We start from the raw sequence: 12,173 nt of genomic DNA, 5'->3' as shown, positions 1-12,173 counted from the left end.
GTCACTTCCTGCCCTTACCAGGATGGCGGTGAGTGAGGGTCGCCGCGGGTTGTGCGATCTCCAGGTGAGCGCAGCTTCCCCCCCAGTTTCACTGGAATCATTTTTCCCTTCAGTGAAATATATGAGGACTCCTGCGCCGGAGGGTCTGGATGCTGTCGATTGTTGAATATCCAAATTTTGTTTTCCCAATGATGCCAGGTGGTTACCATGGTAACAACCCAGCACCTTTCGAATCCCCTCGCACTCAGATAGAGCTAAGAGACTTGAGGCAGTTTCAGGCTGAAGAGAGAGGATGGATGTGATGGTACTGGGGAAGGTGCAGAGGAGATTCATCTGGGCTAGAGCCATTCACCTCTGAAGAGAGGCTGGGGCTGTGACTTTCAGAACTGCAAAGGCTGATGTGGGGGGAACCTGATTGAAATGTATGAAATTTTGAAGGATATAGACAGAGTAGTTAGGATGAAATGTTTCCCCTTGGTGAAGGGATGAATGAACAGGGGACATAGATTTAAAGCAAGGAGCATAGGATTTAGAGGGCATTTCGGAGATTTTTTAAAACCAGAGGGTCATTGAAACTTGTAACTATAAAGTGTGGTGGAGATGAGAATCATCACAATCTTAAGTATTTAATGATCGCTTGAAGTGCTGTAGCAAATAATGCTACAGGCCACGTACTGGAAAATGTAGGTAGGTGTTGATAGGAGGAAGTGAGGACTGCAGATACTGGAGAATCGGAGTTGAAAAGCATGGCACTGGAAAAGCACAGCAGGTCAGGTAGCATCTGATGAGCAGGATAGTTGACATTTTGGGCACAAGCCCTTTGTCAGTAATGACTGGTTTGGACATGGTGGGCTGAAGGGGCATGCTATAAAACTCTAACTATCTATCTCACTGATTGCTGGAACAGTTTTGCGTACATAATATTTTAGCATTTAAATTATTATTGTCATGTACTGAGATAGTGAAATTTTTTTTTGTGTGATATGGGCAAACCATACCTTACACAAGTACATCAGAGTAATAGAAGTGAATGCAGTGTTGGAACTGCAGAGAAATATCAACTTAAATACCATATTAAATGTCCTTTCAAAAATCTGGTAACGGAAGCTGTACCTGAATCTGTTGGAACTATGACAAAGCTGCTCCTTTAACAAGGTTATGCTGTTCCTTGGCTTTTTTTTTGTGAGGTCGTAAACAACCCAGACTCTGAAAAGTCTGGGGTTAGTGTTTTAGGGCCAGTTTGATTATAGCTAACAGATACTGGCTCAGGTAGAAGGCTTTCAAGTTAAAAAACACACTTGTACAATGAAAGGGGAGTGGCCAGCTTCCCCAGCTCAGCTTTTCTCTGGTTTGGTTTGGTTTTTAGCGGTAGTGTGGAAAAAGCTGCTGGACCCAAAGAAGCAGGTCCAGGTTGGTATTCTGTCTCTGGCTTCGATTGTGTAAACCCCTTCCAACCTGGTTATAAACGTTTCTAATCTCTTCTGTCAGGCAAGAGATACAAAAGCTTAAACACACATACCAATAGATTCAAGAACAGCTTCTTCCCCACAGTTGTTAGACATCTGAAAGGACTTCAAATTTCAATTCTAACATAGATCTCGCTTTTTGTGCGTCGTCTTTGCTGGTGTAACTCTGCTCTATTACCCTATGATCTTTGAATAGTATAATTTGCCTGTACTGCACACACAACACAACTTTTCACTGTATCTAGGTATATATGAAAGTAATAAATCAAATATTGGCAGGGGGGGAGTGGGAGGTAGATCTCACCACTGGTTCAAGTCATACGTCACACAAAGATGATTGCACAAAAACCACAGTAATCATCTCAGCCTTGGTTTTTCAGTTCACATGTTTTATGACCCCTCTGCAGTTTAGACTTGAACCCAGGCTTCCTAATGTAAGGTAGGCATATTACTACTGTGCTATTTGAGTCCTCCCAGGAGTTCCCCAGTGTTGTGTTCTTGGCCTAACCATCAATGTTTTCCCTTCGGTCAGAAATGGGGATGTTCGTGTACATTCATTAATGTTCTGTGATGTTTGCAACTTCTCACATATTAAACCTGTCCACATACAATTGCAGCAAGGCCAGTACAGCATTCAGAAGGAGAAAGTGAGGTCTGCAGATGCTGGAGATCAGAGACAAGAGTGTGGTGGTGTAAAAGCACTGCAGCAACATGCCTCATTCCTGATGAAGGGTTTATGCCTGAAACGTTGATTCTCCTGCTCCTCAGATGCTGACTGACCTGCTGTGCTTTTCTAGCACCACACTTTGTACAGCATTCAGGATTGAGTTGATAAGAGCAGAGTGATATTTGTGCCATACAAGTATCATGCAGTGATTATCTTCAACAGGAAAGAATTTAACTAGCTCCCCATGACATCCAATGGCATTATCTTTGCTGAATCTCTCTCTGTGAATATCCTGAAAAGTACTTGAAATAACTGCAGAGAGGCCAGTACTGCATCACCAAGTCAGCCTTAAATTACATGTGCACCATAAATGGGCTCTGGCCAGCTAGCTGAAAGCCAGTCCCTAGACTGAGGAGACCTTCTGAATCTCCTGTTGTTTTTATTTTACAAGCCAAGCATCCTAAGTGAAGGCTTGATGCCAGAAATGCTTACCTGAACTCCAAGATGACTGTTGCAAGCAGTTGTTCTTCAGGCACAAATTGTTTGTTCCCATCGCAAGTGAAATAATTGCACAGAGGTCAGTATCCCGTCACCAAATCATCCTTTATTTACATGTGCACTGTACGTGGGCTCTGACCAGCAAGCTCAAAGCCAGTCGTTAGACTGAGGAGACCTTCTGAATCTCCTGTTTATCTCTGTCAGCCAGGGCTTCCTGATTGGCATTGTTAACCTGGGCCAGTCAAGAATCTCACTGTCAATGAGATCCACATGGCGCTGCTTCCCATCACTACGTTAAATAGAAACTTAACAGGACTGCAATATAAATATTGTGGCCACAAAAGCAGGTCAGAAGTTGGGAGTCCTGCAATGGGTGACTCATGTGGCTCCTGAAAGCTTCTCCACTGTCTACAAGACACACGTTAGGAGTGTAATGGAATACTTCCCACTTGCCTGGAAGAGTACAGTTGTAATAACACTCAGGAAGTTTGACATCGTCCAGGACAAAGCATCCTGCTTGAAAGACACCGGATCCATTCCCTGCAACATTCACCACTGACGTATTATCATTTTTCAGTGATTTACAAAGAATCCTCCTTTCACACGTTCCAAACCTGCAACTTTTACCACCAAGAAGGACAAAGGCAACGGATGCTTGCAAAGACCGCCACCTGTAAATTAATGTGCAAGAGTCGGACTTAGAACTATTATCCTTGTTCATTCACTGTCACTGGATCCATATTGTGGAAGTTGTGTTAAGAACACTGGGTATATTTGCTCAGATGGACTGCTGAGCCCAAGCTTCCTCTTTATCCTGAATAGTTTATTCTGTCAAGCCAGGAATACCCACATTCCATGAAGGTCAAAAATCACACAACACTAGATTAAAGTCCAACAGGTTTATTGAAGAAGGAGTGGGGATCTGAAGGCTTGTGTTTTCAAGTAAACCAGTTGGACCATTAGCTGGTGTCGTGTGATTTTTGACTTTGTCCAACCTAGTCCAACCTCCACATCATGACATTTCAAGAAAGAATTTTAAAAGGAGTGTTTTGATCATTTAAACCTGTTGCATAAATACAAGGTATTGTATGAGGAGCAGTGCTCCTGGTCTGGACAAAACATGGCTATAGATAGGAAGAGTCCTTTACTCTTATGCACCAATCTCTTTTATAAAGGTTAGTGCACTGCAGGTGTTTACTTTCCCAAAAGCTTGGAATGCCTGCAGATTAGTGTTCTGGCATTAAATTAATCAGGTTCTTGTGAATATCAGCATTTCCCAATTTCTCAACATTGGAAACATATGCTATATTCTATTTTCTCTGCTTAAAATGGATAAGCAAATAATATCCCATCTACCACATTCTTGCCCATTCACTTAACTGTATTTATCCCCTTATAACTATACAATAAAAACACCAGAAAGTTGCTGAGGGTTACAGCCTAGCAGGATGCATAGCTTCTTCAGGCTTTCTGCCACTATTTTAAACTGCAACACTTCCCCAGATAATGTGACATAATCCCTGAAGGGAAAGTGTAGCTGTTTTTGCAAAGAGCTGCACCGCATTCATTTTTTTACTGATGGGTATAATCTCATCGTTCCTGTGTTTTTCAAGAAAATCATTTGTTTTGCCTTAGAATCCTTTTCATAATATCGTGACAAGAATTACTTAGATGTGGTTAGTCCAACCAAACCTCTGTTAGATGTATGGTAATGTTCCTGCATTTCAATTCTATTCCAATAAAAAGAACCCTTTTAAAAAAAATCAATCCATTTGGATATGTTATTGCACAATCTATGACCATAACATCTTGACGTGGAACTTGAAACCAGCTCTTTTAGCTTGGAGGTACGGGACACTACCATTGTGCACAAGACTATACACCTAACCCCAATGCTTTGTTTGCCTCTCTTTAAAAGCATTAAAATTAAGCTTGTTGATAAGTTGGAATAATGAAATGAAACTCTGTACACAGGCGCACAAATTGTTTTGTTTCTCTAATAAGACTTAATTGATGTGACATTTTCACATGCTCAAAATTCCAAGGTATGAATTAATTCATGAAATAAGCATTCCCCTTGCAGAAAAGTCCAACGGTTAACTTTTGGGCAGCAAGGTCACTAACAGTAAGTTTTAAGCAGCCAATTAAGCTGTTTTTTTATGGAAAAAACAAAGAACTACAGATGCTGGAAATTAGAAACAAAAACAAATTGCTGGAAAAACTCAGTAAGTCTGGCAGCATCTGTTGAGAGGAAACAAAGTTAACATCTCAGATCCAGTGACCCTTCTTCAGAAATCTGTTTTTGTACTGAGCAGAGGACAAATTCTCTGCTTGGTCAGGTCCTTCATGTCTGGGAGGGCAGATGCAACTTTTGTTTAATGTCTCAGTTGAAAAACTCCACCACCAACAAGGCAGCAAAACTGCACTGAAGTGTCAAACCTGGACTTGAGCCCAGGATTGTAGCTCTAAGCTGTAACCTGCAAGATTCTGAGGAGAGTGCAATTCCTTAGCAAAGCTGACACTTCATTTTATTCTCAGTTATGTTTTGAACATTGATACTCTGAAAATAAAACCTACCCGAAGCAAAGAACTCTTTATGTGCTACTGTCAAAGGGAAGAAGTAATCTTCAAAGATTGCTGTTAACACTGAAATTAAGTAGAAGTACTTTAATTAAGGTGCTGACAATGAACTGTTTTCTTTTTAAGAATTGTATAATACATCAGGAGCTACTTGCTTAAAAAGTAAATTTTTTTATGTAAAGTCAGTGAATTGTCAACGCTTTTGTTTATTGCGTCAATTGGATGGGTTGTCATGAAGCATTAGTCAAAAAAGCTGAGTGTTATTTTAAAAGTCTTACAGTCATCTTGCTTTAACTTTTTGATGAAAGGGCAATGCCCAGTGTAAATGACAAATTCCGTACAAATTTCTGCCAGTGTAGTGGTTGAAGCTTTTATTTATTTTAGAAAAAGCTCTTTAACATATAATTCTTGCTGCTACATGGCATTTATTTTTTAAAACTATTTCTCCACCCTGCCCTCTTTGTAGGCTTACATTAGAGGTTATTTGGTGAGAAAAAGCTTCCAGCGTTTGCGCCAAGACTATGAAAATATTGTAAAAGAAATCGAGGGAGGTGTGGACTTGTTGGAGTGGGACGGCAAGGAGTTTCCAAGGCCTACATTTAAGGAGCAGGTACCTTTCACTGGACAGCGCGTGTGTTTATTTCTGTATATCGACTACGTTATTGAGCACCTTGCCTATCACAACATTCGATACAAATTTTAAGAAATAAAGCCAATCTTTTGTGCATCTCCAGACATATAAATGTTGTAGCCAAAGCCTTTTCACAATCTGATCCAAGCTCTGAACAGCACATAACCTTCGAATGACGTTACTCATTGTATGCATTATATCAAATAATCTTGAAAAATGGCACAAGCCTGCAGTTTAATAGCAAAATGATGTATACTTTGAACTAATTAGATATCTATCTAAAACCCACATTGCAAGATGCATTAAACATAAACCTCAATGCCCCAAAGATTTTGGGGAGATCACTTAGAAAGTCTTTCTAAATTCTACTTCTTTCTCTCCTGTCCCCAACCCCTCACTCTCACCCAGCCACCTACCGTAATTGTAACAACAGCAAGTCATATTTGTTCTTTAACCATCATCATGCTCTCTGCAGTTGATTTGGAGATGCCGGTATTGGACTGAGGTGTACAATGTTAACAATCACACAACACCAGGTTATAGTTGAACAGGTTTATTTGGAAGCACTAGCTTTCGGAGCACTGCTCCTTGTGGAGTACCTGATGAAGAACCAGCGCTCCCAAAGCTAGTGCTTCCAAATAAACCTGTTGGACTATAGCCTGGTGTTGTGTGATTTTTAGCTCTCCAGTTGAGGCTTCCTCAGTAAATGTTCTTAAAGTTAAGGTAATTTTTTTGAACAGTAAAGGAATTAAAGGTTATGGTGAGTGGGGGAAGGTAAGTGGAGCTGAGGCCACAAAAAGACCAGCCATGATCTTATTGAATGGCAGAGCATGCTCCTGCTCCTAGTTCTTACTTTGTTGCAATTTGTTTCTCTTGCGTCAAGTTGACTCTTGTCTCCATTGAATTACAACAATGGTTACAAATAAATATATAGTTCATTGTCTGATTTGCTTTGGGAAAACCTGAATATAATAAATGTTTGTTAACTTGAGAAGTTCTGAGCTAACTACTTCAGTCGCTTCCAATCACCAATTTGACTGGCTGACTGCTGTTAAGAACTACTTTTGTTTCTTTTAGCTGAAAGCAATCCCTAACTACTGTTCTGCTGAGCACCGTTTATCTTTAAGTCTGTAAAGAAAAATGTCTGAATCTAATTTATCTTTGCTCATGACTGGGTCGAGCAACTTAGCTTTGCCACATGCTTTTGTTTCAACTTCAGACCATATTTAGTTTCCTTCAGCACAAGCTTATTTTAGAGGTATTCCATTTTAGATTTTTAGGGTTGCTCCATCAATCTCATTCAGATTCTGTGCCAGCATTACTAAGCTCGCTGTCTGGAAATCTCCGAGAGTTTCTAAACACATTTCATTCTTAATCAATGGCATAACCATCATTGAATCTCCTACATCAATACTCTGAAAGTTCCTGTTGACCAGGAACTTAACTACATTAGCTCAAGAAACATTAGTTACAAAGGTGAGTCAGTGGCTGGGAATCAGCAGCTAGTAACGTACCTATTGTCTCTTCGATGCCAGTCAATCACTGACAAGGTACAAATCAAGAATGTGATGGACTGCTCTCCACTCGGCTGGATGAATGCAGCTCCAGCAACATTTGTAAAACTTGAACTCATTCAGGCAAAACAAGTGACTTGATTGGTATTTCATCCATCACTTTAACTAGTTAGTGTTTCCAACACCTGTACAAAGTGGCAGCGTACCATATGTATTTTTGAGAGCACCTTCCAAACCTGCAACCTTTTACTGCTTAGGTGATCAAGATAGTATGCATGTGGGAACACCGCCATTTGTAAGTTCCCCTCTAAGTCATGTACCATTTTGACTTGGAAGTATATCACCATCCCTTCTCTGTCACCATGTTAAAATCCTGAAACTCTGTCTCCAACAGCACGGTTGATTCTCCATCAAGTGAGCTGCAGCAGTTCAAGAAAGTGGCTCATCACCACCTTCTGAAAGGGCAATAGAGAACAGTCATAAATTGGTCAGGAACTACCTCCTCGTATCAGAGAGATGGTGGCAGAGACAGGCTCTTGTGCCGGAACTTGACTGCTCCAACCACTTTTTTTTCTTTATTCTCTTTACTCACCATCAGTGGTGAGGAATTCCAGCATGGACCTGAGTGGGCCAACGTAGACCTTGTGGTGGCAGCGACAGGGCCCCTATTTACTTTTCCAGGGCAAATATGGCACCTGGCATTGAAATGCAAGAACAGGTAGGAGGCTAGGAATACTGTGGTGAGTAACCTTCCTCCTCACTCCCCAAAGCCTGCTCTCCATCTACAAGGCACAAGTCAGAATGGAATACACCCCACTTCCCTGGATGAGTGCAGCTCGAACAGCAATCAAGCTCAACACCATCCAGGACAAAGCAGCCCATTTAATTGGCACCGCACCCACAAGCATCCACTCCCTCCACCACCAATGCTTAGTAACAACAGTGGGTGCTAACTACAAGATGCACTGCAGAAATTCATCAAAGATCCTTAGACAGTATGTTCCAAACCCATGACCACTTCCATCGAGAAGGACAAGGGCAGCAGATTTATGGGAACACCATCAGCTTCACGTTCCCCTCCAAGCCAATCACCATCTGACTTGGAAATACTGTTGCTGGGTCAAAATGCTGGAATTCCCTCTCTAATAGCATTGTGGGTCAGCCCATAGCAGGTGGACTGCAGCAGTTTAAGAAAGCAGCTCACTATTGCCTTCACAAGAGCAACTACAGATAGGCAATAAATACTGGCCCTGCCAGTGATGCCAATATCCAACAAATACATTTTTTAAAAATCGGCAGATGCTATATCGGAGGTGATGTAGGCTAGTTAGGCTGACTAGTGAAAGATGGAGCCTGAGGATAGACGTCTTTGTGATTGGTTGGGTCTAGCGCTGGTGGCGGTGATGTAGTGATGGAGGAGAATCATAGCAACAATGTTGAGGTAGGCCCAGTGGCGAGAGATACGACTGTGATATTGGTGGGCCTGGCACAGGTGACGAGGCATTGGCAAGAGGAAAATTGGCCTAAGAGCGAAAGATGGTGCATGAAGAATGGTCCCTTCAATATTGGCGAAGTGTTGGAGGAGGAATGGCAGCCCAGGTATCATTGATGATGCGCTGGTTCAGGACTGATGGATTCTCTTTAAGCTATATCTTTCAATTTTTTAACTTCTTAAAACTATTCAAAATAGCGCTGGATCATGGTGATGGTGGAAAAGTATTTTGCTGTAATTTACTGTTTTTCCACTGTAAAATACACATGACAATAAAATCAAATCATAAATAAATGTCGGCCATGTCAGTCCTGCTCACTGAAAGACTTGGAAAATCTCTGTTCATTGCTCCTCCCCAAACCACTGAAACAGCCTAATGTTTGATTAAATATGAGCAATATCTTCTCATTACATTTCAACATGTTCTCCGTTCTGAAGAAAAGTCACAGACCTGAAACACTGATTCTACTTCTGTGCCCACAACTGTTGAGTATTTGCGGCAATTTTTGTTTTTAATATTGTGCTGATGACGTGGGTGAGATTGGAGGTGTACCAGGTACAGTGAAACGTTGTCTGGAGATGTGTATTCCAGGCTTAAAGGGGTGCAGGGTAACAAGTGCAATAATTGATTCCTATTTGTAAGATACAGGTGATGTGGAAATTGAAATATTGTTTCTAAAAAAAAATTGATGATCTAGTGTAGATGACTGAATAAAATAAATCTTTTTTCAGTTGTTGGTTTGGAAAGCCGAAAGCTAGAAGTTTACAACCTGTAGATTTGATAGAACAGCAGAAAAGTCTTATTGAGTGTTAGCAGTATTGAAAGTTCTCAGCTGCAGTGACCATTATGGTAACTTCTATAAAGAACACATCTAATATATACATTTATTTTTGTGGAGACTTCAGTAGGCACTGTTTCCTGACTAAACTACATTGAAGGATCGTGGCTTTAAGCATTAGCAACAATCAAGCTTTCTTTCTTACAAAGATTAAGTCTAGAATTTGGTGTGATTGGAATTCTTTTTACTTCTTTGACAGAATGCAAAGAGAAAATGCGTGAACCGTGTAATTGAAAGGCAAACTTGTGAAACATCTTGTCCTGAAGCTAAAAAAGATGGAATTTGTGGAATATTTGAGGGTGATGAACCAGAAAAAGATGATTGTGAAATCAGAGCATCCTCAATCACAGGAAATGTTCCTGCAGTGGCTGAGCACCTGGATGTTCCTGGCATTTTGACTGGAGGTCCTGCGATATGGGACCAGGCATCCAATAAAAAAATTGAAGCATCCTCTGCAAGTGGTGATGAGAGGAAAGACTCTGATACTACAATGAACTTTACTGATGTAACCTCCGTTTGGAACAGTACAGTACTGGAGGATTCACCCGCTGTTCTCAGTACAGGTAATGTGTAAGATCCAGTGAGTTGCACCCTGAGGGGGAAATTAAACTTTTTTTTTCCATAATGTACTAACGATCAGGAGATGTTTTGAAATAGTAAGTTCTGCAGTTAATTAGCATAGATGTTTAGCTTTGATTATGGGTCTTGAAGTTCTGGAATTATTCAGAGACATTAGATGTTGGGGAAGGAAACAGTTGCTTTCTATAGAAAATCTTAAAACGCTGGTTCTGCTGTCTTCTGCATGTATTCATGTTTGAGTGTGTTCCTGTTTGGATCGGATTGATTGCACTACTAGAAAGCTGTTTTGAACCATGTGTCTATCACAGATTCAGCTACACTTGTTTTGATTTAAAAAAATGTGAATATGAAATGAGTGTATATAGTTTATTTTAAATGGGTGTAAGTTTTGAATAAAAACACTCCTTTCCATTTTAACACTGAATTTTAACTAAATAGAAGAACAAACTGGTGAAAGGATACATACTCACAAATGTACATATCTGAATTTGTAGAACATTTGTGTAAATGGCAAAGGAAAGAAATGCCAACAACACTCGAAGGGATACAGAAGTACAGAAGCAGCCTCGCAATGGAACTTTTGTGGCTGCAACAGGCCATTGCTAGTCGTAAAAATGTAAGTATTGAGTTGGAATGTGATTGAAGGAATGTATTGTATCTGTATGCTATGTTTCCAAAATAGTCTGTCCTCCTGGTGTATTCTTATAAGAAATTGACTATATGTATTTTGTGCAAGAGAGAGATTTACCCTTTCACTGTGGTGACCTTATTTATTTGAACAGTATTTGATACTGAAGCAACAATTGAGAACTCCAGAATGAAAATATGGTTTCAGAATTGGCAGCACGACATGAATCACCAAGAAGCTGATCCAAACAAGTCATGGAGATGTTCTTCATTGGAAGTTAACTAGATGCAAGAAGAATTACATCACAGATGAAATCTGTGTGTGGTAAATGCAGTGAAGTGGAACCTGATGGAAACTCTTTATAGAGAACATGAGGTTAAAAGAATGCTAACAGTTAACTTAATGCATTCCTTGGAGCAATACTGCAGTTTGTATGTTCCAGGGTAAGGCTCTGTCATACTTCTGTTAAGCTTATAGCCCTGTTTTGTTTATTTCAGAAAATAATAATCCTTTCATATTTAATATATCAATTTATTTACTTATGGCTGGCAGCCTGGCCAGTGGATGGCACAACTATTGCTAATCTTGGAATCCAGCCAAGATGCTGCTAATCAGTTCCATTTTTCACCAATTTGTCAGGATATGCTTTAGCTATTTGACTGTGCTGGGATAAAGAAATACATGCTGATCAATTGAGTTATCTTTTTGTATTTTGTCTGATTGCACTTAAGTCTCCACATTGTCAAGAAATAAACAGAGCCTGAGCTTTTCTGGGACCTTTCCATCACCATGACCATCAATCGAAATGTGAACTTCTGTGATGTATTATGTTTATTCTTTTTAAAGTATTGTCTGATGATTTCTTATGCATTCTGCTGAAAATGTGTAACATTATGGAATTATTTCTTCATTATGGAATTGTGCACTGACCATGTAAGCTGAAAGTTCATCAAATTTAATGCAAATATGTACTGATTTCGAGTTCTCATTTCTCTCCAAATGGGATATTTTTAAAAAATGCCAAAGTTTTATCATACATCCACAATTTTGAAATCAGAATAAAAATGAAACTTACAATCTGATCAAAGCATTTCATTGGGTTTAAGATTTGGTATCTTATTCACAGACCACGCATTTTGCAGTTGGTGATGCAGCTGAACAATCATCTACAATTAAGGTTTTTCGAGTGTTTGTACCCAGTGCACTGATTCTGTGGGAATCAACCTCTGTTCATAGCATTTTCTGAAGGGAAACACTCCTTTTAATGTTCAATCAGAGT

At 40.0% G+C, this 12,173-nt stretch overlaps 1 protein-coding gene across 1 annotated transcript; it reads left to right on the top strand.

The window, feature by feature from the left end:
• The first annotated feature begins 18 nt into the window (after positions 1-18).
• On the top strand, positions 19-11,971 carry iqcc (IQ motif containing C). Its single transcript, XM_043717209.2, has 5 exons — positions 19-64; positions 5,678-5,821; positions 9,887-10,250; positions 10,761-10,882; positions 11,049-11,971. The coding sequence occupies exons 1-5, from the start codon at positions 23-25 to the stop codon at positions 11,085-11,087; spliced, it is 711 nt and encodes a 236-aa protein (XP_043573144.2). The 5' UTR covers positions 19-22; the 3' UTR covers positions 11,088-11,971.
• Positions 11,972-12,173: the final 202 nt, after the last annotated feature.

The sequence above is a fragment of the Chiloscyllium plagiosum genome, unplaced genomic scaffold (assembly GCF_037043375.1).
Source record: "Chiloscyllium plagiosum isolate Xiang-an unplaced genomic scaffold, Cpla_swu_hap1 HiC_scaffold_30, whole genome shotgun sequence".
Classification (NCBI taxonomy): Eukaryota; Metazoa; Chordata; class Chondrichthyes; order Orectolobiformes; family Hemiscylliidae; genus Chiloscyllium; species Chiloscyllium plagiosum.
Note: the sequence above shows the minus strand (reverse complement) of the source record. Positions and strands in the feature narration are given on the sequence as shown.